The sequence below is a fragment of the Ciconia boyciana genome, chromosome 22 (genome assembly GCF_034638445.1).
Source record: "Ciconia boyciana chromosome 22, ASM3463844v1, whole genome shotgun sequence".
Taxonomy (NCBI): domain Eukaryota; kingdom Metazoa; phylum Chordata; class Aves; order Ciconiiformes; family Ciconiidae; genus Ciconia; species Ciconia boyciana.
The window spans coordinates 2,766,644-2,790,566 of NC_132955.1; the positions used below are offsets into that span (position 1 = coordinate 2,766,644).

The 23,923-nt window shown below is 48.4% G+C and overlaps 3 protein-coding genes across 5 annotated transcripts; all 3 read right to left on the minus strand.

Moving 5' to 3' along the window:
* Positions 1-2,422: 2,422 nt before the first annotated feature.
* HOXB5 (homeobox B5) lies at positions 2,423-5,106 on the minus strand. The gene is made up of 2 exons (XM_072885701.1): positions 4,499-5,106; positions 2,423-3,573 (listed from the first exon to the last, which is right to left on the minus strand). The coding sequence occupies exons 1-2, from the start codon at positions 5,046-5,048 to the stop codon at positions 3,326-3,328; spliced, it is 798 nt and encodes a 265-aa protein (XP_072741802.1). The 5' UTR covers positions 5,049-5,106; the 3' UTR covers positions 2,423-3,325.
* A 2,171-nt stretch (positions 5,107-7,277) lies between these two features.
* HOXB6 (homeobox B6) lies at positions 7,278-17,308 on the minus strand. 3 transcript variants are annotated; one of them, XM_072885703.1, is made up of 3 exons: positions 17,067-17,308; positions 9,627-9,793; positions 7,278-8,344 (listed from the first exon to the last, which is right to left on the minus strand). In XM_072885703.1, exons 1-3 carry the CDS (start codon positions 17,078-17,080, stop codon positions 8,085-8,087), a joined length of 441 nt encoding a protein of 146 aa, XP_072741804.1. In that variant the 5' UTR covers positions 17,081-17,308; the 3' UTR covers positions 7,278-8,084. The 3 variants fall into 3 exon arrangements, with proteins under 3 accessions (XP_072741804.1, XP_072741805.1, XP_072741803.1); XM_072885704.1 differs by lacking the exon at positions 17,067-17,308 and adding an exon at positions 10,003-10,085; XM_072885702.1 differs by lacking the exon at positions 17,067-17,308 and having other exon boundaries at positions 9,627-10,249.
* Positions 17,309-20,318: 3,010 nt separating this feature from the next.
* Positions 20,319-23,923, minus strand: HOXB7 (homeobox B7). Its single transcript, XM_072885705.1, has 2 exons — positions 23,524-23,923; positions 20,319-20,572 (listed from the first exon to the last, which is right to left on the minus strand). The coding sequence occupies exons 1-2, from the start codon at positions 23,921-23,923 to the stop codon at positions 20,319-20,321; spliced, it is 654 nt and encodes a 217-aa protein (XP_072741806.1).

A 23,923-nucleotide genomic window follows, 5' to 3' on the forward strand; every position in this document is an offset into this window, starting at 1 on the left:
TTGGGTTGTTTTTGTTTTTTTTTTCCCCCCTCCATCTGCTCTATTTTGCTCCGTTTTGCTCCGGTTTGCTCCATTTTGCTCTATCTGCGCGGCCGCGGAGCCGGAGCCTCCGGCCGGGGCCACCTGCCCGCCCCAGCCCGGTGCGGGGGCCGCAGCCCCCGCCGCAGCCCCTCGCCCCCCAGCCATGGCAGGCTCCGCTCTCCTGCCCTTCCCCGCTAACTTGTTTATTTTCCCAAAGAAAAAGGCTGCTGCCTGCCTTTTCCAGAACGATGTCACCCTTAGAGGGGGGGAGAAGGAAATCTGTGAGCTCTCGGTGGGTTCAACAAGGTTTGGAGGGTCCGTACGCAAACTGCAGCCTCTCTGATTATTTTTCTGTAGCACTTCAAGACAGGCTGGAGACATAACAGCGGTCATTCAGTGTCTCCATATGGCAGAAACGAAGTACGGAAAGATGAGGACACTCGTTCGTATTATTGGAAAAAAAAAACCGAAACCCAAGAGAAAAAAAAAAAAAAGGGGGGGGAAAAAAAAAGCCCTGGGGCAAAAAAACCCGGTGTCGACACAGGCCGAAAGGGAAAAAAAAAAAAAGTGCACACATTTCTTTGGCAAGCAGGTGAAAATAAGTAAAATCAAAAGGTGTTAACAACCTGAAGAGCACAGACAGAATATAGCTCATTGAAATGCAAAGGCATGGGCCAGATTTGTGGCTATTCGCGAGCAGGATAAACCCGACCGAATCACCTCCAATAACCGAGCGATAGCCTTTATACATGGCGAAGGACAACCCCAAACTTCGTCTGAAGTACGGATGTCCCCCGGCAAAGGCAGGATGGAGTTTGCCTTGCGATGATCATGAATCTTTACAGATTTTTCTATTTCTCCCGCTTCCACAAAGTTTACTTGCGGGCCTCGAAGCTGTGATGGAAAAGTAATGCAATTCCAGCTCTCGGGAGGATAAGAATTAGGACCTTCTAAAAGTGAGAAATCAAGCTCTGAAAGAGAGACAGACCCTCTTTCCTCCCCGCTCAGCCTTTAGCCATATCAACCCTTTAAAATAGTTTAAGCAGATAATATTTCAGAAGAACTTACTTTCAGGACTCCAGTCTATTGGCTCTCTGGACTGAAAACTGGACCCGCAAAACATGTTCCCTGCAATTGCAACGTTTATCTCATCTGGAAAAGTGCTCACCCATTGCTGCCCCTTACAAGCCAAACCAAGCAGTTAAAGTGTCACTTAACATTCTAGAGAATGTGAAATATATTGTACATTGTCAACTCCCCAAAACCATAAAACTAACTTTATGGACCTCACGTGACTTTTGAGAGCCAGTGAGGGGTATCTGTCTGAGGTCTGGGCGATTTTTACGATCTAACTTCTAGATAAAACCCTATCCATTTGACATCTAAATGTCATACCCACTTTTGGTATAGTTTGCTATTGGTAAAAAAAAAAAAAAAAAAAAAAAAAAAAAATCAAGGGAAGGCGAGCAAATGGTTTGGGATCTGACAGTCCACTTCACATCCCTCTCAAAATCACTTAAGAAGTACCTAAACAGTGGGAGATTAAGTTTGGTAAGTTTTAAGCTCCAACTTTACTTGCTACGAACAAAAAAGCCTAGGCTGTGTTGTAGAGATGTCAGTGGCGTTTTGCCAAATCGAGCGACTTTAAAGCGGAGTATCTGGTGCCTTGTTAGATTCCCTAGGTAGCGAAATGGCAACATTTGCCATCTTTGATGATGTTAAATTATCTGCAGCCAAAGTGGCTCGGTGTAGTAAGCGTCAGTATTAGAGAGCTGTGAGCTGTTATTTACATGTTGAGCCGGAGACTAGGAGGGAAAAGCAGTTAAGCACAATAAACCGAGGACGAGAGGTAGCGGAGAGAGTACAGCTTAGCAGAGAAGCGTATTACCTATATACATGTGTTGTATACGTAATAAATATATCTATACAAACCCACGGATCTGTAATTCTGTAGAAGAGCGTTTTACGTGGACGTACGTGCGGATATAAATACCTCTCGCTTGTAAATTGTGCGCGTGTATATCGATATCTGACAATTCCTGAAATGCACGTAAATCTGCCGGGGAAGCGTTTAGACCGTGGTATTGCAACTTGAAGGACTTGAAACCGGTTTGTCTGATAGGCTGGGGTGTGTGGGGGGGTCTGTGCTGGTTTTGGGGAGACGGCGTTTGGGGCAGTGCGGAGGGTTGCGGTTTCTTCCCGTGCGGTGCCCGAAGGGGGTTTGATGGGAATATTTGGTGTTTCTGAGCTCCCCAGGAGCTGCCCAGGAGGGGCTGCAGCTCTGCTGGGAGCCCCAAGCACAGGCTCAGCCCCATGCCAGGCATCTCTCCGGCTTGAGCATGGGCTGCAAGTCTCGGAGGTTGTGTATAAAGTGCGACTGGGAGCCTTTGTGACTCGGAGAAACGTTTATTTGACTTCAAGTAAAGCTACAAACAAATACAAAAAGCTTATTGGCAAAGTACTAACAGGCAGCTAGACATGACAGATGCCATTTTTACACATAACATTGCATTCACTCTGCCCACTACGAACCGTCTATTAGTCACATCAGAAATATTTCTAGTATTTACAAACATTAGAGCACTCTATTGTTGGTCCGATTTTATACATTTTTTTTTTTAATAGTGAAGTTTACCCACGTCTAAGAGTACGTCTCGGAATTAGCCTGGGACTAGAAATCCTGGCCTGAAGTTTGAACTAAAACACAGACTGGACAATTTTCAGACAGAAAGATACAAGAGCTTTTTCTTTTTTTTTTTTTCTTTTTTTTTTTTTTACATTTTTGTTTGGTTTTTCAGATTATTTTTTTTCTGCGACTGTAGTGCAGGAACCCCCGATTTTAGCTTAGGCAGAGAAGAACTCACCCAAAAGCAGTAAACTCAGGAAAGGGGGGGGAAAAAAAACCCCAACAAATAAACAAACAATCGTATCTGTTCTCAATTTATAAATAAGTTATAACATTTAAAGGGCTCACATAAAACATGCTAGCTTTCCAGAAAGCATCAAGAGAGCACGGACACATACATTTATAAGAACAACAAGAGCATGAGGAGCATCTGGAAATAAAATTTAATTAAAAAAAAATAATAACCAAAAAAAAAACCCCAACCCAAAGAGAACACGACATGAACTCAGTCCTGGGATAACGGTACCATACGCGTTGTTTTAGAATATCAACAACATGCCGAAAAGAAGGTGCCTCACTGTACAGTACTCCGAAACTAAGATCTGCGGCGCTTTATTTATTTATTTACGTCTTTCTTCCTCGTCTCCTCTTCTTTCCTCGATATTCCTCCTCTAGAATTTATGGCTGAAAGGCGCTGCCCGCCGAGGCTAAGCTCATGCTTTTCAGTTTATTATCCTTCTTCCATTTCATCCTCCTGTTCTGGAACCAGATTTTGATCTGGCGCTCGGAGAGGCAGAGAGCGTGAGCGATCTCTATTCTCCTCCTGCGGGTGAGATATCTATTGAAGTGGAATTCCTTTTCCAACTCCAGGGTCTGGTAGCGAGTGTACGCTGTCCTCGCCCTCTTACCGTCTGGTCCAGTCATGTCTGAATAACACGGACAACAGCGGGTTTGGGTTTTTGCTTTCTGCTAGGATTTTTGTTATCCTTAAGGCTATTTTTGGGGTGGTTTTGGTTGGGTTTGTTGTTTTTTTTTTTTTTTTTTTTTTTAAGACCGAGGTAAAATATTCGCCGCCTTCCAGCAGCTAGGAAAGCTGCTTATTCCCCAAATAACAGCCCCCCCCCCTTTCTCGCACACCCCCAGACACGTGTAAAACCCCCCACCCTTTGCCCCTCCAGAACCGACATTCGCAACTCAATATTCATAATTTAACTGGAGAAGCCAGATCTTGAAATCTCCCTTTTTCGCCCCTGTTTCCAGGGGCATCTGGGTTAACGTCGCTTTCTTTTCTCCAGGAGAAAACCCGGGGGGGCCGCTATTCCCCGTGTATCTCCTCGCAATTTTGGTTTTGTCAAGAGCAGATTGCCAAGAATACACCCAGCAAAATAAGAGTAGGAAAGGGCTGAGAGACCCATCTGTGCATATAATGCCATTTTAATGGTCAATTCTTCCCTTTCCTCTCCCCCCCGCCCCAAGGAACACCCCCTTCCCTCAAATTTTAAATTACCTTCTCCCACCGTCCACATAGAGCTAAGAGCTTGAAATAAGCGCACATTTTGCGGCAAGAATAGCGAAACTAAAATAAAATCCGCCCCCCCCCTCCAGGCGCCAGAGGCAGCTTTAAGGCAGCGACCAGAGCAAGAAATACAAAAGCAATAAATAGCTGCGTTTCTGATCAAAGCGCCTCCACCGAATAAAAGGAAGGAGAGAAAAAAGGGAGTGGGGTGGGGGGGTGGGGAGGGAAAAGGGGGGAAAGGGGAAAAAAAAACAACCCACAAGCGAAAAAGAGAGGGGGGGGTGTGCGAAAATAAACAACAACAACGACAACGACGGAAAAAGAAGTAGCTGTACCATGGCTAATGTGAAGTTTCCTCATCCAAGGGAATATCTGAGGTGCCTGCCCTTCTGTTGCTGCGGTGGAGGTTGCGATGGGCTCTGCCTGCGCTCGGGGGATGCTGCTGCTTATTGGAGTGCCCTCGTCGGCTCCCGAGGACGCGCTGGTCTCGTCTAGTTCTGTGAAATTTGTGTTGGTGGTGCTGGCAGAAGTAGCTTGGTCGGAGGGGGACGGGGCGGGTTTGCCTCCATGGCTCTCGCTGTTGGAGCAGGGCAGGGAGTCGGGAGAAGATAAGGAGCAGCTAGACGCCTGTCTAAACCTGCTCTCCTGAGCTGGAGAAGGGAAACCGCGGGAGCTCTCCCCCACAGCCCCAAAGTGACTAGAGGAGGCTGAGCGGTTGATGCTAAGGTCCATCCCATTGTAGTTGTAGCCATAAGAGCTGGAATGCATGGTGCTTGAATCTCTGTAAGAACCGTTCATGGAACTGCTGGTCCCATAATTTAGTAACTGATAGTCGGGGCCATTTGGGTAGCGCCCTGAGAACGAGTTTACAAAGTAAGAGCTCATTTGGGTTATTTTGGAGGGCTTGATTTGTGGCTCGTGGTCGTTATAACCCCGTGCTTGACGATTTATGATGTATTAATGAATTATAGCAATGCACTGTACTTCGTTTTTGCTATGTATGCGGCCAAATATGGGGGGAGGGTGTGGGTGCGTTTGGGAATCACGTGCTTTTGTTGACCAGTCGTAAATTCTCACTGATGACCTCAAGAGGTAATTCATGCTCTATGGTTACAAATAATGACGATCGCGGAGTCGTTTAGGCCCAAGTCGGTGCGCGGCGCCCCAAATCCCCGGGCGCGCCGGCGCCGCCATCGCCCCCCACCTTGGCGGAGCGCGCCACCTGCCGGCCGCGCGGGGGCACCGCACCGCGCCCGGGGGGCCCCGCACCCCCAAAACCGCCCCCGCCGCCTCCGCTCCGCACCCCCCCCGCTTTTAATTTTCCTTTTCCTTCCTAAAAACCAACGCAGAGATGGAAGGGGCGGGGGGGGGGGGGGAATCCTGCGGCGGCTGGCGTGTCCGCGCTCCCCGCGTGGGTCTTCGCGCCCAGCTCCTTTTTCTTTATTAAACTCTTAATTTCTTCCTTTATAACACCGCCGGGGAAGTTTGAGAGGCAGCGAGGGATGAAGTGGCGGGTCGCTGTGAGGCCGGGCAGTCTTCTCGTTTAATATTTGAAGGGGCGGGGGGCACGGCGAAGCTGCGACGGGGGTGGGGGGGAGCGTGGCTGCTGGGGTTGGTTTCGCGTGGTTTTTGCCAGAAAAGTGAAGCTTTCTTGCACGCTGAGCGTGGAGCCAGCGATGCGGTCGCACCTTAATTCTGGAGGGGGGGGAAAAAACGGGGGGGAAACGGGGTGGGGGAATAAAGGACAAGGAGGGAAAGTCCAGCCGGTGGAACTGGTTGACGACGTTGCTTTTCGGATATTCTTGTTCCTGAGCGTTTCACGTCCTCTTTGAACCCAGCATTGTGCTACGTTGTTTTTTCCTTTCCATTTGCTAACCTGCAAGGAATATTGGGGAGCAAAAGCACTCTGAAATTGGTAAAAACGTGGTGAAAGAGCTGAGCTTTGTTAAGCATTACTTTCCTTTTTTTCTTCTTCTTCTCTTTTCTCTCTCTCTTTTTTTTTTTTTTTTTTTCCAGGGCAGTTTAGGAATTTCATATGCTTGTCTGCAACTCATTGGAAATTATGCGCCATATTGAAAGTGACATATAATTATAATAATTACGGGCAATGAAAAGCGTGGCAATAATAGTAAATGTCCTACAGCTGTGAAGCTTCTGCATGAATTGATTTTAAAAGTGACTGACATTAAACCAGCTTGTGGCATGGGGGAATGCATTCATACATAGGTATTTCTTGCGGGTAGTGGGAAAGGGGATGGGAGGCAGGAGATACTGTTTCATGGCGTTTTCCCCCTGTGAAGCAGCAGAAAACGGTATCCGAAATAGGCTGGGCTGGTCGCTTGCTTCCAGTCCTAAATCCCCAGCAGAAAAAGCACTTCCTTTCGTTTAATTCCCAAACCCAGGAAAAGTTTGCTGTTTGCATGCACGAGATTCCTCTTTGGTACGGAGCAGAAACGTTCCCCATCCCATCCCCAGCAAAGGCAGCCCCTCAAAGGGAGCCATTGACAACGCTTTCCAGGGAAAATAAAAATCTACTCTTTTAAAAGAGTTCATTAGACTTAGTTTAGATTTTTTCCACCTCTTGTTGCCCCTTAAGTGGAGGCTATACTCCTGGAGCTGAGAAGCTACTCGTTTCGCAGGGCAAATTCCCTTGAAATCTGGACTTTTTTGCAATACACTTCACTTTGATTTGGGGATATGAAGTAAGGGACCAGATGTTTGAAAGATGCTAGGCAAATGTTGGGTATCTTTGGTAGATAAATGAGAGCATATTTTTCCCTGTTTCCTTGATTTATTATGTATATAGAGAGCGTTTCGTCATAACTCTTTGTACTGTAACAATAAAAAAGAGCGATACTAAAGCAGAATGTCAGCGAGGAAATACTATTGGTGAAAGGTCTTCCATTTCAGATTAGACAAAAAGAGGGAAAACCAGATTTATCTCTCCACTGTAACTTCCGTGTGCTTGGAGTCGCTTGTCCTTGCAGATTAGGAGAGAGTGTCACAGAGAGAGAAGCAAGGCTTTCTTTACAGCTCTCTGCTCCTTAAGAATGGCAAGTTCCCCTGGAAAAGGGAAAGATAATAGTAATAATGACAGGGTGGTGTGCGTGAGATCGAAGACTTTGTTTTTATTAGAGAATTCCATGTTCATACCTAAGACAAACTTCAAACACAACACGTACAAAAATTAATAAAATATAACTTTCTGTTGCTGTTGTTGTTGCTTTTGCATCCTTTTAGGTAGTACTCGTTCTTTCAGTAGATTTTCCTTTTTAAAAAAAAAAAAACAAAAACAAACCCCAAAAAACTAATTACAAAGACCCCAGGGCTTGATTAATTTACCAAAGGAGAAAAAAAAAAGAAAAATGAAAAAAAAAAACCCTATGTCAACCGTGCATGAAACATTTTTACAAAATTAAGACAATAAACACCCCAAATGACATATATTGCAGCACTTCCATTAAATACAAGAGTTAGCAGATTACTAACAGTGACACCAAGGGTAGAAACACGGGTAGGAGTCCCTTTTTTTTTTTAATCTTTTCTCTTTCCCTTTCTTTTCCTCCTTCTCTGTCTCTCTCTTCACTTTTTTATTATTATTATTTCATTTCGGGGGGTGGAGTGGGAGGGGAGGGAGGTCTAGGGAGGGAAAAAAAAAATTAAAAAACGCAACTAGAAGCCTGATTTTTTTTTTTTTTTTGTGGACACGACAGATCACTGGGAACACGAGTCCATGGCATTGGTGGCCCAAACTTTCTAGCTGTTGCCGCTGCTGCCGAGGGCTTGTCCCACCAATGTGCAGGTCCTCCCTGTCCTCGCAGCCAGCCCACACCCCCTCATCCTCTCTCCTCTCACACACACTCACTCACTCCCTCTATTTTTTTTTTTTTTTTTAGTTTGTGTGTGTTTTAAATAATACTTTCACTCCGCCGTTTTCTCCTCCTCCTCCTCCGCGCTCAGTTGCGAGGAGTTGAGCAATTTATTCTCTTTTTTCCACTTCATCCTGCGGTTCTGGAACCAGATTTTGATCTGCCGCTCCGTCAGGCAGAGGGAATGGGCGATCTCGATCCGCCGGCGCCGGGTCAGGTAGCGGTTGAAGTGAAATTCCTTCTCCAGCTCCAGCGTCTGGTAGCGGGTGTAGGTCTGGCGGCCTCTGCGGCCGCTGGGCCCGAAGGAGGAACCTGTGACACCCGCAAAAAAAAAGAAGGAAAAAAAATAGGAAAAAAAATAGGGGGAAAAATGGGGGAAAATGGGGGAAAAAAAAAAAAACAGAGAGGAGGAAAAAGAGGGGAAAGCGCTAAGGTTTAGTGGAGCCGCGGAGATGCTGGATAATCCGCGGGGATGCTACGCCCCGCTCCGCGGCTGCCTGCGGAGGGGTGGGTGCCCGCTCCCCTGCCCTCCAAGCCCCAAATCGACCCCAGGGTGGTGAGCCCCTCCGTGCGCGCAGGGAGGCTCCCCGGCCGGGCCGCACCCGCGGAGGCTCCGCAGCCGCGCTGCAGGCAGCAGGGCAGAAGGGTTAATGCTGAACTTGCCAGAGTGCAGGCAGGGCTGGGGAGACAGGGCAAGATCTATCTTATTCCGGGATGAAAAATCGCAAGGTGTTCTCCCCCCCCGCCCGCCCTCGCTATTTTCCACCCTACCGGCAACTGTAATAGATCTGAGCATTTAAGCAATAATGAAGTGAATCGATCTGCCCAAACTCTACATTAAAGAGGACACAACACTTTATGTCCCTGCGCTAATGGACATCAATTTGGAACTTAAAAGGCAACAAATGCATCTAAACATGGGAAGGAGGGTGGTGAGCCTCTATTATTTTTCTTCCCCCCCTTTTTTTTTTTTTTTTTTTTTCTTCTGATTGAGGAAACAGCACTTAAAGAAGTCATATATCACCAGGGGGAAAAAATTCTCCCCAGGCAGACTTTTCATTATGTGCGAGTTTCATTAAAAATGTAGCCCTCTCTTTTCAAATATTTAAACACTTTTATATTATTTAACTCCAGATCGGCTAGCCAGCGAGAGAGGGAGCTGCGTGGGGGTGTGGGTCGGTGCGTGTGTAAAGTCATCCAGGTCTGATTTAGAAAAGATATCTCCCTGTGCGTGTGGGGGAAAGACAGAGACAAATCGTTGTAGCTGAGTGACACGCAAACTGGAATGTGGGGGGGAAGGAAAAAAAAAAAGGGGGGGGGAATGGAGAAATACTGTCTTGGGGCTGAAATAGGGGGCAAACTTTTTAGCCGGGGGGGGTGCTGGGAGAAAATACTTCCGCGGCGTGAAGTTTTGGTGCGTGTCAGGAGCAAGTTGGAGCCTCTCGTGTCGCCTAACTTCCCCGCTGGAAGTTTGGGCACTACAGTGAGCCTTATTCCTGCTTCCCTCGCTCGCTCGCTCTCTCTCTCTGGCGGTAACAAATAAGAAAGGGGGGAGGAGATTGATGTATTTATTTCTGTAAAAGAGTAAACTCACTATTGCAAGAGTTCATCCGCTGCATCCAGGGGTAAACCGGGGCGGAACACTTTTGCTCCTCGCTCTCTCCGAACACAGTTTTGCTCTGCGCGCAGTCCGACTTGCGCGGCTCGGGGGCGAAGGACACCTCGTCCAGGTTGGGGGGGCCGCACGCAGGGTCCTTCTCCCTGAAAAACCCGCCGGCCCCATAGTCACAGGCGGAGCTGCGGCTGTAGGCTCCGTTGCTTTGCTGGTAGTAAGGAGAGGAGGTATAGCCCTTCTCCTGGACGCCCGTGGCTCCATAGGTGGTGGGGTAGTGCCTCAAAGGATCCGCATAGCCCGAGGGATATAGCGGGATCTGTCCCAGGAAGGGCTCCTGCCCCGCCGCCAGACTCACCGGGAAGGTCGAGTTGACAAAATAAGAACTCATTGGAAGGAGCCTGCCGTCCTTTCCCGGCTTTATGATTTGTTGTGTTTTATAGTCCAAGTGGTTTAGCTATTAGTAGTATATCGGAGATTGGGTTTTAGCTGAAGGGAGATGGCGTGGTGCCAGCGAGGGACACAAGGAAATACAACCATCTGATCATGGGCTGACCAATAGCAGGCGCCTGAGGTTGCAAAATAGCACCCATGAGGAGCTGAGATTGCACCAGGGACCCCAAGAACAAACCATCCACCCCCTTTTCCCTCCCTTTTAAACAACAGAAATGCACCCCCTTAACCAAATATATAATATCTGCCGAAAGAAACATTCCCGGCGCGCTCGGAGCTTCATAAATAAATAAACGCGCCCCCCCCCCCTCCCCCGGAGCTCAGGGCGGGGGTGTGGAGAGCCCGTCGGCACGGATGGCGGTGTGCGCGCCTATATATTTACACACATATAACGTATACAAATACCCGCTGTAAGTGGGGGAAAAAAAAGTTAATTCTTCGCATTCGGAAAACTTTAACCCCTCGTGTTTGCAAACCGTCCTGAAATGTCTGGGCGCTTTGCTACAGTTAAAGAATCCCCCCCCCCAAAAAAAAAAAGGAAAAAAAGTTTTTTTTGTGTGTGTGTGAACTTTGCAAGGAGGAGATCCCGCCGGGTTGATTCACTTTGATTTGCTATACGAGAAGAAATCGGTTTTGACAACTTATTTCGGTTCCTGATTATCTAATTACCATAGATTAGCATTCCCTGTTCAGAAAAGCTGCGCCCGCTTGAACCAAACCTTCGCTTTCCAGATATTGCATCTTTTTCCTTTCTTTTTTTTTTTTTTTCTGCAAAAGCTCCGTATTCCGGAGATAAATGGAAAATCGAAGTCTTTCCTTTATCCCTTGCTAAATCCCGATCTCCTCCGGAGTCCGGTACCGCATTGTGCCCTCTTGCGTTTTTTTGTTAATACCAAACCTATGCCCGACCTTTTACGGCTAAAAGGAAGCCTTGGGTTACGGTCAGAAGCAGAGTTTATTGATTGTTACCGATCGAGATGGGTTTTTTTGAAGGAGAGGAAAGCTGGCGGTGTGATGGGGCTGCTGCCTCGGAGGTGCGCAGAGTCCCCGTGGTTTTGCATCCCCCCCCTTTGAGCCCGTCCCCACTGCAAAATACCTGTTTTTGCAAAGTTAAAAATCTGGCAGGGGTAATTCCGAAAGTCTCAAGCAATTCCCGGTCACCCGAAAAGCTGCGCTTTGCTCTGGGGTTTGCCTCTCTCGGTTTTGCCCGGATTTCCTCGCCAGAGATGTGCTCTGCTCTACCTGGTGCATCCCCCCCTCAGATCCCTGTTTGCTCAAGGTAGAGTTGGATCTCTGATCGCCGCCTTCCCTTTTTTTCCAATGAGAAAATCAGAGCGATCTCACAGGAAAAAAAAAAAAAACAAACCACCACCAACAAAAAAACCCCAACTAAATTCAACCCAGGACTGTCCCCCGATCATTCGCGTTTTATCAAGGATTTGTTTCCTGTCCGAATTTGTAGCCATCTGTCTGTCGGGTCTTATATGCACTGAAATGACACGCCTTATAACACACACTCCCCTGGACTTGAATCTGTGAATGTGTGTGCCACAAATCTAGAATTACATGTATTACATGGTGACTGTAGAGCTGCCAATGCGGCTCTCTCTGACGGAGCTTTAAGTATCTACGAAACTGGTATCTTATTACGAGCTAATTTATTTTAAACATCGTGTTTACAACAGCAAAGCCAAGATTGTTTCATGCCACGGCTGCAATGAACATTTCGACTGAAACGTAATCCTCATAATTCAAGGAAATAACATGCAAAGGAAGTAGTTTTCCATCCTCCACCCCCTCTCTGACTGATATCTCTTATATTTGTTCTTGCAGAGTTTCCCTTTGTGTATGGAATGGACCCAAACTTACGTAGATCTGCTTTATTGGTATGCAAGGAAAAAAAAAAAGGGAGATTGAAAGGGAACGATGACTAGAGAAGAAAAAAAAAAAAAAAACAGCATCGGATGGGAGCCTGAAGTTAACTGCTTTGCAGGAGCCGAGCAGCTCATACATTTGGTTAGAGAGTTACGCAATATTTGTAGCTCTGCAAACCCAGCGCTTATCTGGCATGATCAGCTCCGCATGCAATTTTTGGGCTAAGAAATGGGATGTCCTGATAATTCAATGCGTGAGTACATCTGCTGAAAATGCTTGCTCTAATGTTTTCTCTCACTTCTCGGGATTGCTCTGCGAATAAATCCCTCGAAATACTTTGGGAAAAAATCCCCCTCCCTCAAGTTTTACCCTAGTAAAATGCCGTTCATCCTAGTACCTTTGTGGCCAAAACAGGCTTTTTTACGTAGTTTGACAGCCAACGTTTTAAAAGAAAATAAAAATGCACTAATTGAACCTGGCCGCTTGCTAATTGCTTATTGCTGACATTTTAGCCGCGCTGGAGATAAAAAAATAATACGCCTTGCCTCTTAGAAGAAGGATGACCCTATAGATGGTTATTTGGGGGAGGAAAAGAAAATAAGAAAACTTGGTTTCCAACCCGAAAAAAAACCCAAAGCCCGTCATAGTTTTCACCTTCCGGAGGGTCAGGCCCGCGGTCTAATTGATTTGCCACCTATAATACATGTAAATACGAGCAGAGACCTTAAATCGCCCTACATCTCGGAGAACCGAATGTTCAGCACAGAGCTGGCTTCTCTTCCCAGCTCAATAGCTTTAAAAAAAAAAAAATTAAATTAAAAAAATTAAAAATGTTGCCTTATTAGTGTAGCTGTTTAACAGACGCTCTCCTGCCTCCCCCGCTAAAGTCCGAAGGTAAATCTGAGACGGATTTTGCGAATATATTTTTTTTGGACGGCCCCAGCCCCAGCCCAGCCGGGAGGGACGCAGGCACAGAGCGATAACGGTTGCAGGAGCCAGCTTATCCAGCAGCAGTTAAGTTAGACCCGCCTTTGAGGGCACCGATGGGCACATCTTTATGCAGTCTTTGGCCTCATCTCCTCAAAAACAGGAGCAGGGTTTTGCTAAGGAGGCAATAAAGCGGGAGACACCAGAAGGTGGTAGAGCAGATTTCGCTGCGCTGGGAAGGCGGCTTTCCCCTCCTGACAGACATCACTCAACGGGCAGGGCATAAATAAAGATCAAGAGAAGTATTTACAGTATGTACAATCCCCGCTCTCTGCCCCAGGAAGGTCCCACTTTTTGTCGCTTTGCTTTGCTGGCCAGCAAAAGCCAACCCCACCAAGCAGAGCCAGGCAGATAGATGAGGGGATTAAAACAACACCCAAATATTTCGAAATGCAAACAGAACAGAGCATTGCTTGTGCGAAAGCTAAACCCGCTAAGAACTTGGTAGAAAGTTCAGTGCAGTTGGTTGCAATAAAAAATGAAACTCTCTTTTTTTCATGTGGAGCTGGAATTCCCGATCCTTCTGAAGTGAGAACACAGCGGGGGTTTCCCTACCGAGGGACTTATTGCAGCCATAAAGTCAAGCCAACACCACGAAAACACTTGAAAAACCCCCTTGTTCCTGGAGTCAGACATAGAAAGGCATTGGCGGCAGAGAAGCCTCCCCTGTAATGCTCCTGCACACCCAACATCACATCGGAAAAAAGCCCCGGCAGAGCCCTGTGCAGCTCCAGGGCTGGAACCCTTAAAACAATGTTCCCTGAAGGTGTAAAAAAATACCCGCTCCCCCCACGCATAACCGCCTGAAACTTAATTTCCAGCAATTTAAGTTTAATTTACCTGACTTCCCGTGCAGTGCATAATAACCTTGTTAATGGGATCTTTGAAAAGAAGCAATAATAATCTACCATTGTTCCATTAAAGAGTGCAGCTAATTATTAACAAAAAAAAAAAAAAGGGGAGGGGGGAGGAGGGGAAGGCAGAGGGGGAGAGGGACATTGGGAGAGTCAAAACGCATCCAGACCAGAGTATTTCTGCGAAAGCAAAGCCCTGGGAAGGGGAAAGGGGGGCTGCTGGGCAAATAATATTGGGAAAGCAGGGAGAAAGGGAGGAAAAGGCGAGACGGATCATGTAATGGGGAAGGCGAATGCTGGGGGGTGTTGGGAATTACAGCATGGAACAAGTTAATCACGGCTGTTGCAGGTCAAAAGGGAGAAACTTTTTTCCTCCTTTTTTTTTTTCCCTTTTTTCACGTAGTCCCTGGGCATCACCTCACTTTCCTCGAGAAAATGTCCCTAGTCTAGACGTAAACAGTTGCCAGGAAACTGTGTGGTAGAAGGAGAAAACGAGAGGGAGAAAGCGAGAGGGAGGGAGGGAGAGAGAGAAACCTTTTAAACCAACAGGCAGGCATTGTCCCTTCGAAGCCCACAGGAACTTAAAAGTGATCCCCCCCTCTGCCTGTGCTCCCCGCTCCTTCCCCAGCGCCCACCGCAGGGTTGTGGACACGACCTGACAACCAGACCCACGGAAATCCAGACCCACTCTCTTCCAGACCCATGGAAATCCAGACCCACGGAAATCCAGACCCGCTCTCTTCCAGACCCACTCGAAGCCATAAATAAGTAGAAGCTCCTCTGCCCTTTACCGGCTGAAATCCCCCTCGGCACGCTTGCGTGGCTTTTTACCGCATCCCCGCTTGTCTGCACGCTCAGCAACCCGCCAGCTACCTTGCATCTTCCACGTGCATATAGACAGATAGATGTCAGCCCTTATATCTGTATGCATGTATAGATTTGTCCACACACGGCACGGAACGGACGTACGGCTGCACACGCGTGTCAGCGGAGGTTGGGGGGACGTATAGAACAACACGCGCGGATGAGGTGCCTATAGCTCACGTGTGAGTGCGCATATAAGTGCGAGTGCATCCTCTATATGTATCTCCAGACTCTTTAAGGCAAGCCACAGAGCTAAGAGCACAGCCACCCTCCGCAATTCACAGCAGGGCACCAGGTCTCCAGGCTGAAGCGCATCCGGGGGGGGGGGGGCGCGGTCCCGGCCGGGGAGAGGGGAGGGCAGCCGGGGCAGGGTCCCCCCCGCCGGGCCACCGGCTGCGGGGAGCCCCCCGGGAGCCGCCGCCCGCCGCCGCCGACGGTAGATGGCAGCAGACGGCGGGGAATGGGCGAGTCCCGCGGCGGCGGCAGCGGGGGGACGGGGCGGCGGGGGGCTGCCGGGGCTTTATGCCCTTCTAGTTCATCTCCTTAAATAAACAGGCAGGGGAGGGTGCCAGGAGGGGAGCCCCGCCGGGAGCAGCGCGGACCCGACCCCCCCACACACACACCGGGCGCGCAGGGAGCTTTCTCGGTCATCCCACGCCGGACCGGGCTGAAATGGTTAAAAAGACCTGCCCGCACCCAGGTGCGTGTTTTCCACAAGTGGTTGCCCACGCAGGATGTGGAAGAATCGGCATAAAAGCGTTCTGGAGAGAGGTTTTTAAATTAATTTTTTTTATATAATTAATTTTTTTTCTTACGAACAGCAAAAAAAAAAAAAAACAAACACCAAAACCGAGCGCGGAGAGACTTGGGGAAAAGGGAGCAAAACCGGCATTGTTTTTTTTCCCCCGTCATTTATGAAAAATGTAACAGGTTCGGGAAGAAATAGCTTTTAAAAATGACTTTCTGTTTATTATTTCCACGGCTTGCGATCATTTACTCTTGTCCACACAATATTCAGGCGCAGTCAGTTTAGGTGAGATAAATCGTCACGTCAGAAAATGGTTTATGCTTAAGTAATGAATCTCTTACTCCATCTCGCTTCACACACACAGGCTCTTACATTATCTTATTTAAAAATCACCTCGTAACAGTAGCAATTAGCACTATATTTCAACCGTCCCCCCTCGAAATCTTGCAAAAAACCACATTTAAAATGACGGGCATCTCCGGACAAATATTTTCCTAAACCCGAAGGCAAGGTTGGGGTGTCAGGCAGGGAGAGGAGGGGGAAATGTGCTCAGAACCTGGGGTGGAAAAGCACCGGCACACCGTGGGGCTGCAGCCCCAGCCGGTATTCCGGTCGGGAAAGCCGTAAAGCCCCGTTAACACTGCAGAACGCAATTAAATACAAGGAGGTTTATTGCATCGCAACGTCAGCTTCATTGGGGAGTTTCACGAGGGGGAAAAAAAAAAATACAATGAGAGCGCTGCGCTCTGGGTTGGCTTCATTCTTATTATCTTTTTTTTCTCTTTTCTTTTTTTTTCTCTTTTATGTTTTTTTTTCCCTTTTCTTTTTTTCTCTTTTCTTTTTTTTTTTCCTCTTTTCTTTTTTTGTTTCCCCCTTTTTATTTTTTTTCTTAACTAATTTCCAGAACCTTATTTCCGAGGACTGCCGCGAACTGCCCTCTCCGAAGAAACCACCCACATAATAATGACCCTGGAGAGCAACGCAAAACCCAACTGGCTTCCACACAAACTTCGCCAAATTACTGGGCTCGCCTGAAGACAGGCAAACTGGCAAGAGATTCTGCGAGGGGGAAAAAAATAAAACACGACAACTACCCACAAAGGGTTTGGTATTTTTTTAAAGGCAATATCTAAAAGCCTCCGCCACCGAGCTACTGCAAAATCCTTCATTCCAAGTCTACTATCTCCAGGTGACCTTACAGGCTTTATTTTTCCTTCTTACTCCGTTATTTTATTTTTCTTTCTTTCTTATTTCCTTTCTTATTTTCTTCCTGTGTTTCTTTCTCACTTTCTTTCTCTCTTTCTTTCTTTCTAATATTTTTCTATTTTCCTTCTCTCTCTCTTTCTTTCCTTCTCTCAATTTCTTTCTTTACCTTTTCCCCATTCTTCTTTCTCTCTCCCTTTCTCTCTTTTTCTCACCTCTACGCTACAATTTTCGGGGAAATTGCCACTTAAACAGATTTCCACCACCCCTGATTTCTTCCAGTGCCTCCCTTCATCACCCCACCCTTTTCTTTCTATTCACACCCCCCCCCGGGTAGAGGGGAGAGGGAGATGGGGAATGGAATAGAAAAGGCAGCTTGACAAATGCATTTTCTCAAAGAAAAAATTAAATGAAGAGAAACAGATATTATTCCCTTACCTTTTGACGTCCATTTCTGTGGTATAAGTAAAATATATAGGGAGAGAGAGACAGCGTTTGCTTATCTGTTAGCTGACAAATATTGTCCCAACCTGATAGCCGTCGATTGCCTCTCTGACTTGTGAGAGCTTCTTGCATTTCTGTCATTTGCATAGAAAATGGAGTAACTTCCCTCTTTGAAAAATGATAGCCTCCACTCCGTCCAGAATCTCCTCTGCCCCTCCATTACTACTGAGATTCCAAATCAGCAGGCAAATTAACAGAGGAATTAAAAAAAAAAAAAAAAAGAATACAAAAAAAAATTCATATAACTCTTTTCCTATGTGTGTGCGGAGGTGGGTGTCTCTGTGCGTGTGGATGTGTGCAGAGGCGTCCCCCCCGCCCCTCTCCCCTGTTTTAGCCCTATCGAGCTTATACACAAAAGTAAAAAAATGTAAAGAGGCGAGAGCCCTATAGAGGACACTGATCCGACCCAAGGTGCAGCGGACAGAAGAATGGTGCAATATAACCACATGGGAAATAATAAAAAGTTCATGTTCACGGTTAGCAGTCCACATGACCGGCTCTGGCCAATCCCAGAACCCAGCCACTCATAAAGTTCTATCACAAAGTTGTAAATTTTCATAAAACAACAAGGAATTTATTGCATTTCTTCATGACCGGTTTAACAGCAGTCTTTTTCTTAGCCGCCATCTTTTTTTTAAACAAAAATAAAAGAATATGAAAGCGGGTTCAGGGATTTTTCCCCCCCCTCCTTCGTTGCAAGTGGGGGGGTGTTGGAGAGAAATAATCGAATAACGCTTCACACGTTAGGCTATGAACAATAGTAGCCCCCCCAGAATAAAGAGCTTGGGGTTGGGGTTGGCTTGTAAACGGGGAAAGGCACAGTAAAACAGTGGGGTTCGGGTGGGATTTTTGAGGTCTTTTTTTTTTTTACGCAATTGGGGTCCTTTCTGCCGAAAGGGGCGATTAGCAGATTTCAGGGAGGAAAAAAAAGAGGCAAATAAAGGCAATAAAAGCGTGGCCGGGATGCCCATGCCCTGGGCAGAGCTGAGCTGGAGGGGTTCGTGCCTGCCGGGCTCCCCACGGCCAGACACCCCCCAAGGAGCCGCCGGGCCCCCGCCCGGCTCCCCCCGCGGCCCCGCTATAGCGCGGAATGGGGGCGGGGGGGGATGCTCCGGCAAGGTGGGACACCCCGCCGGTAAAGCGCTGCCCTGGCTTTAGCATATTACAGCGTGGGTGGGACTCGCTTTGCCTTTTTTTTCCTGGAATTCTCCTCAATCCCTGCTTGCCCCCCGGCCGCAGAGGTCTGGGCCAGGGGGGGCAGCCAGCCGGGCCACTGCGGGCCAGGAGCGGGGCGGGGGGGCGGGAGCGGGGGGGAAATTTCTGGAACCGCTGCTTTTTTTTTTCCCCGCTATGGACAGAGATTGCACCAAGGGATTTCACCAAGGAAAAAGGAAGATTTCCCTCTATTTTCCCTTCAAGTGGGAATTTCAGCGTGCAAAAAGCCACACTGGCTGCTGCCGTTCATAATGGCCTTCCCATAATTAGCCTATGCAGCATATACTGCAAATCCGTAGTATAGACGTGGGCGCGCAGATGCTTGACGTGGCATCTGATTTTGGGCTAAAACCTGCCGAAGGCTGGATGCCCTGCTCGCCTTCGCCGAGGCCGTGGAGTCATCTGCGGTGGTGGGCGGTGGGAAAGCAGCGAGGCAGGGAGGGAAGGCAGGGGAGAAGGTGGAAAGCTGCCATCGCCAACCCCTTCCAAAGCTGGCTGCATTAGATATATATTTTCTTTTCCTCCCCTGTGCATCTTGCGCAACGCGTTTGTGGAGTAAATTACGCGGAGCCTCCGCGGGAGGAATCCGCGGTTTTACTACGCAGGCTGGCAATGTAAATAAAGAGGCAGGGGCGGGAGGGGGTGAGGGCGGCGGAGGATGCTCCCCCGCGCAAGTGCTTAAATTTACTCGCCTTTTGTTTTGCATTGTTGGGGTTGGTTGGTTGTTTTTTTTTTCCCTGCGTTTAATTGCTTTAATTTATTTTATGCGTGCTTTGATGCTCAACATTATTTGGTGCTAATGAAAGAGTTCCAGTCCGCAGTAAAGTAATTGAAGGGCGGAGGGAGAATCTAAAAAATATATATACATACACGGCAAAATAGATTGGTTTTCTGCAAATTAGTTACAAGAAGGAGAGAATTAAAACAAGGGGCGGAAAGACTATTTGGGCTGTTTCTGGCTTCTTTGCATTTCTCCTTTATGCTCTTACCTACATCAGGAATAGCCCCAGCGCAGTCACGGAGGGAGAGAGCAAGGACCAGCCCGCATTTCCCGAGCCCCGAATATCAATTCTATCTTAGTACATTCGCCAAATCTATCGAAAAGCTCCTAAAATTTTGAAAGGAGTGACTGTCCTAAAAAAAGAGAGACGTTCAAGATGATGGGTCGGGCATGTATTAATCTAAAAGGAGTTCTTAATCTATTTATTTTACATGGGAAAAAGCAATTCCAAAAGCCCGTGCGTTATTTTTAATAAGAAAAGGGGAAGAAACGCAACACGATAGTAGATTATTGGAGATTTCTTTTTTATTTCGAAGAATAATAATCACAGACAAGGGGAAAAAAAAAAAAAGCAACGCGTCGCCATTAAATAATTTGCTACTTTGCTATACAACATTTTACGTAGCACAATATTAATTCCTCTTCTTTTTTTCGTAGAGACTCGAACAAGGAAGAAATCCAGGGAAAAATATACACAGACAAAAGAGCATAGCAAGGAGAAAAGAACCACAGAGGTTACAGGGAGAAGGCGTAATAATCATTCATATTATGTACAGGACTATATACGCTAAGTATCATTTGCATTCAGATTTTCAGGTCACATTTTCTAAATTAAAGGTGCTAAACACGACCACGTTACTTCATACCAAAAAGGACACAGCGAAGTACAAACGGAGATTTACAAATTACTTGTACTATAGGAAGACTCACATAGAAAAATGTGTCTATTCTGACTCTAAAGCCACATTTAATAGGTAGATAGTCATTCTATTGTAAAAAAAAAAAAAAGACTTTAATATAGGTAGTATTTTTTCAGTGTCAGGAAACACAATGTATCATTCCTAGGGTTTTTAATTATTTATGCGCTTATCATTTATCTATTTTAATATATAGTCTTTTTCTGTGTGTTTTTCCCCCCTTTTCTTCTCGCGTGGGTTTCCCACGTTTCCTGCATCCACTTCTTGCCCCTTTCATTCCTCCTCGTCGTCCTCCGCGTCTGGTTTTTCCTGGCTGTTGGAGCCGGAGCAGGCAGTTTTATTTTCTTTTTTCCACTTCATGCGCCTGTTCTGGAACCAGATTTTGATCTGTCTCTCCGTGAGACACAGGGCGTGGGCGATCTCGATGCGTCTCCTCCTCGTCAGGTAGCGGTTGTAGTGGAACTCCTTCTCCAGCTCCAGGGTCTGGTACCTGGTGTAGGTCTGGCGGCCGCGTTTTCTGTCGGTGCCTAGGGAAGGAAGGCAAACTGGGATCAGCTGGGGCTTTGGGGGAGATGGTTTTGGGGCTGCTGGTTTGGTTTGCTCTCTTGCTTTTGTCTTTGGGTGCAGCCTAGCAAGCCCCCATCCGCTGCAGTCCCACGGGGGGACAAAATCCTCGGAGGAAATGTGCAACCTGGGACAGCCCTTCTTTTTATTGGCGAGATCAGCTCCTTCTGCTCGAGGCTTTCCCCACCTCACCCTCCCTGTTCTCAGCCCCCAAACCACTCCAGCTTCAATTTCCCTTCAGCTAGGAAAAGCCTGCAGTGCTTTTTTTTTTTTCCGTGTGCCTGTGCGTGTCTCCGAGTGAACAAGAAACTTCAGAAAGTTTCCTGCCCTCGTAGCAGCGCCCAGACTCTGAGCTCCTGCTTTAATTTTTATTTAGACGCCAGAAATTTCGGATGGTTGGGGAATAAATACAGAAATACAGGCGAGCGAGAGCGAGAGAGGCATCTGCTACCTACACAAATCCAACTATTTGTCCTCTCTTAAAGCTGTCATCAGGGCGCCTGCTTGGAAGGTGTGTGATGGTCTTAATTATTTCAGGGGATGTTTCGGGCACAGCAGTGACTTCTGGGGCTGACGGGGGGTCTGCTACCCCCGGGCTGCTCTTATGGGGGTGTGCGCAGATGAGAAGTCCCTCAATGCTCACCCCAGGCTCCCCACCACCCTCCAGCTGCCTGTGAGCGGCCTTTGGAAAGGGCCCAGCTCCTACTTCTCCCTTCCACCCGACATTTCCTGGAGTCTGATTGGAAATAATTCCACAATATGGTGTTTGTGATTCTGCCTCTATTTTCTATGTAAATGCTATGTATATCTATAGTATACTGTATTCTCTCCCAGAGCAATGGGGGTGGCGAAGAGCAGCCCTCGGCCTCTCCTCCACACATTCCACCGGACTCCTCTTCTTCTTCCCTTTTCTCCCCCCCCCCCCCCTCTTTCTTTTTAAAAGAAGAAAAGATCCAGTCATTAAAAGGAGGGGGGAAAAAAAAAAAAGGCAAAATAGCCAGGCTAGCTGTAAAGTAAAAATGTGCAGGTCGTGGAATGTGGGTTGTAAAATCCGCTGAGGGGAGAGCCATAAACTGCTGCTGAATAGGGATGACAACTCTATCTCTGCTCGCTGATGAAATTCCACAAGCGCGATCGCACAGTGGGCATGAGGCACGGGGGGGTGGGCGGGCGGGGGGACCCCGCTTTTACGACCGAGGTCGAGTTTCTCTGGTTTTAGGTTCATCAGATCCCAGAGTATCCAGGGCTTTTTTGAGCGCAGGACCCCGCGCGTTTCCCTGCTTCCAAACCCCCTCTAATGTTGATCCTCTCAGCGTCACGGGCTAAAAGGGGGGTGAGTGGGGGGGCTTCTTAAATCTAAAGTCAGATAAAAGCAGAGATGAAGTGTTTACGACAAGAAATATTTGGTCTTTGATAAATCAACTGTAAAAGTGAATGAATTATGGAGCAGGTAATGGAAAGAACTGACCACCAAATAAGTGCGAGGGTAACTCCTGCCTTTATAAACCGCTCTACATTGGCTGCTCCGCTGTTTTCTTTACCCTCTGCCTCGCAGGGAGGCTGCCCGCACCCCCCTCGCCCCCGAGGGTTCCTGACAAGCCCCTTCCCCAATATTTGGCCGGGGGGGGGAGGGCTGCCTCCCAGGGATGCTCTCCGGCTGCAATCTGGCGCGGCAGAGGCGAAGCCGGGGCGGCTGGAAAAGGAGCTCACGCCTCTCCCTCGGCTCCCAGCCGGGACAGCAGCGCCTTTCTCCCCCCCTTCGCAGGATTACACGAGTGTAAACACCACCACGCGTGCACACGGACACCGGCCGGGCTGCTCCGAGCGGGGGGAGCGCCCAGCCCGGCCCCGGTTCGCTCCGTGCAGCCGAGCCCGGGGGGAGCCGGGACGCGCCGGGCCCGGGCCCGCTCCCGCGCGGGGGAAAGGGATATTTATTAAATGTTAATTGACATTAATACCCTGAGACGGAGCGCCTTGGGGACTGAAGGCAGCGCGGCCGCCCGGCATTCAGCGGGTTTGGGGTTTGAGACACATGTGCGGGGACAGCGTGTCCCGGCGTGGGGCGTCCCCCGCCCCGCTCCGCTCGCGCGGAGCACTGCGCGGCCTTCCGCGGAGCTGCGCTGCCCTGCGCCGCGGCAGCGTCCCCGGGGACGCCCAGCCCCGGGGCGGGAGGGGGTTGGGAGGGGGGCCGGGCAGGGCCACGCTGAGCACCCCACGGTCCCCAAAGTGCCCTCCCCAACGTGCGGAGCGCACCGCACCCCTCCGCGGTGATGTTTTTCGGGAGGTCACACGGATATACCTCCTTCCCCCCCCATATCCATCCATCCATCCGGATTCCGGCCGGAGTGTCACCGTTTTGAGAGCGGGGCTTTTAATTGCAGCGGGAATGATGTGTTGCTGTTTCTGATGGCAACACGCTACGCTTAATTGCAGTGCCTGGGACATTGCGGTGAGGGGCTGGCAAATGCAGGTTTTGCAATCTAACAGAAAACAAGCCAAGCTTGCAAGCACCTCCCATAAATAGTTCCTTTCAGAATCTATATCTATATCTACATGGGGGTAGCACAATCTCCATCCTGTAAATATAGGAGAAGAAGGGGCTGGCCATTATTTCTGCAGCTCTCTCTGTCCCTTCTAAGACAAACTGCACACACACAGCCCCAGCAACACCAATAAATATTTAAAGCTAAAAGGATGGCTTTATGGCGGGGGGTGGGGGGGTGGGGGGGTGTGTTCGCTCTCTCCCTCTCTCTTTTGAAGACGCGTTTTCGGTGAAACGTCATGAAAGGAGTTGGGGACAATTCCCCCCTCCCCTCCCCCTCCGCCACCCCCCGCGCACGCCATCAAATAATTTACACTCCCCCCACCCCCACCCCCACCCCGGGCTCCTTTCTGGGGGGAGGCTGGGGCTTACCTGTGCTCCTCATCCAGGGGTAGATACGGAAGTTACTGTCGCTTTGCAAATCTGAGTCCCTCTGGTCCGTTTTGCTGCAGTTCTGCTTGGAGGCATCTCCCGGGCACATCATGGAGAGGTTTTGCTCAAAAGGGGAACAGTGCATGTTGAAGGAGCCGGGCTCCAGGCCGTAACCGGAGGAATACATGCTGGGGGGCTGGGGGTGCACGGCGCTGCCACTGGAGTAGAGCCCGGGCATTGAGGCGGCGAAGGGAGGCGTGGATCCGGCCCCATAGCCCGCTCGCTGGGTGTTGGAGGCGAAAGCGCAAGAAGTTTGCTCGGGAAAGACTCCGGATGGGAAAACCGAACTTGCGGCTTGATATTTAGAAAATAAAGCATTCGCATAATACAATGAACTCAT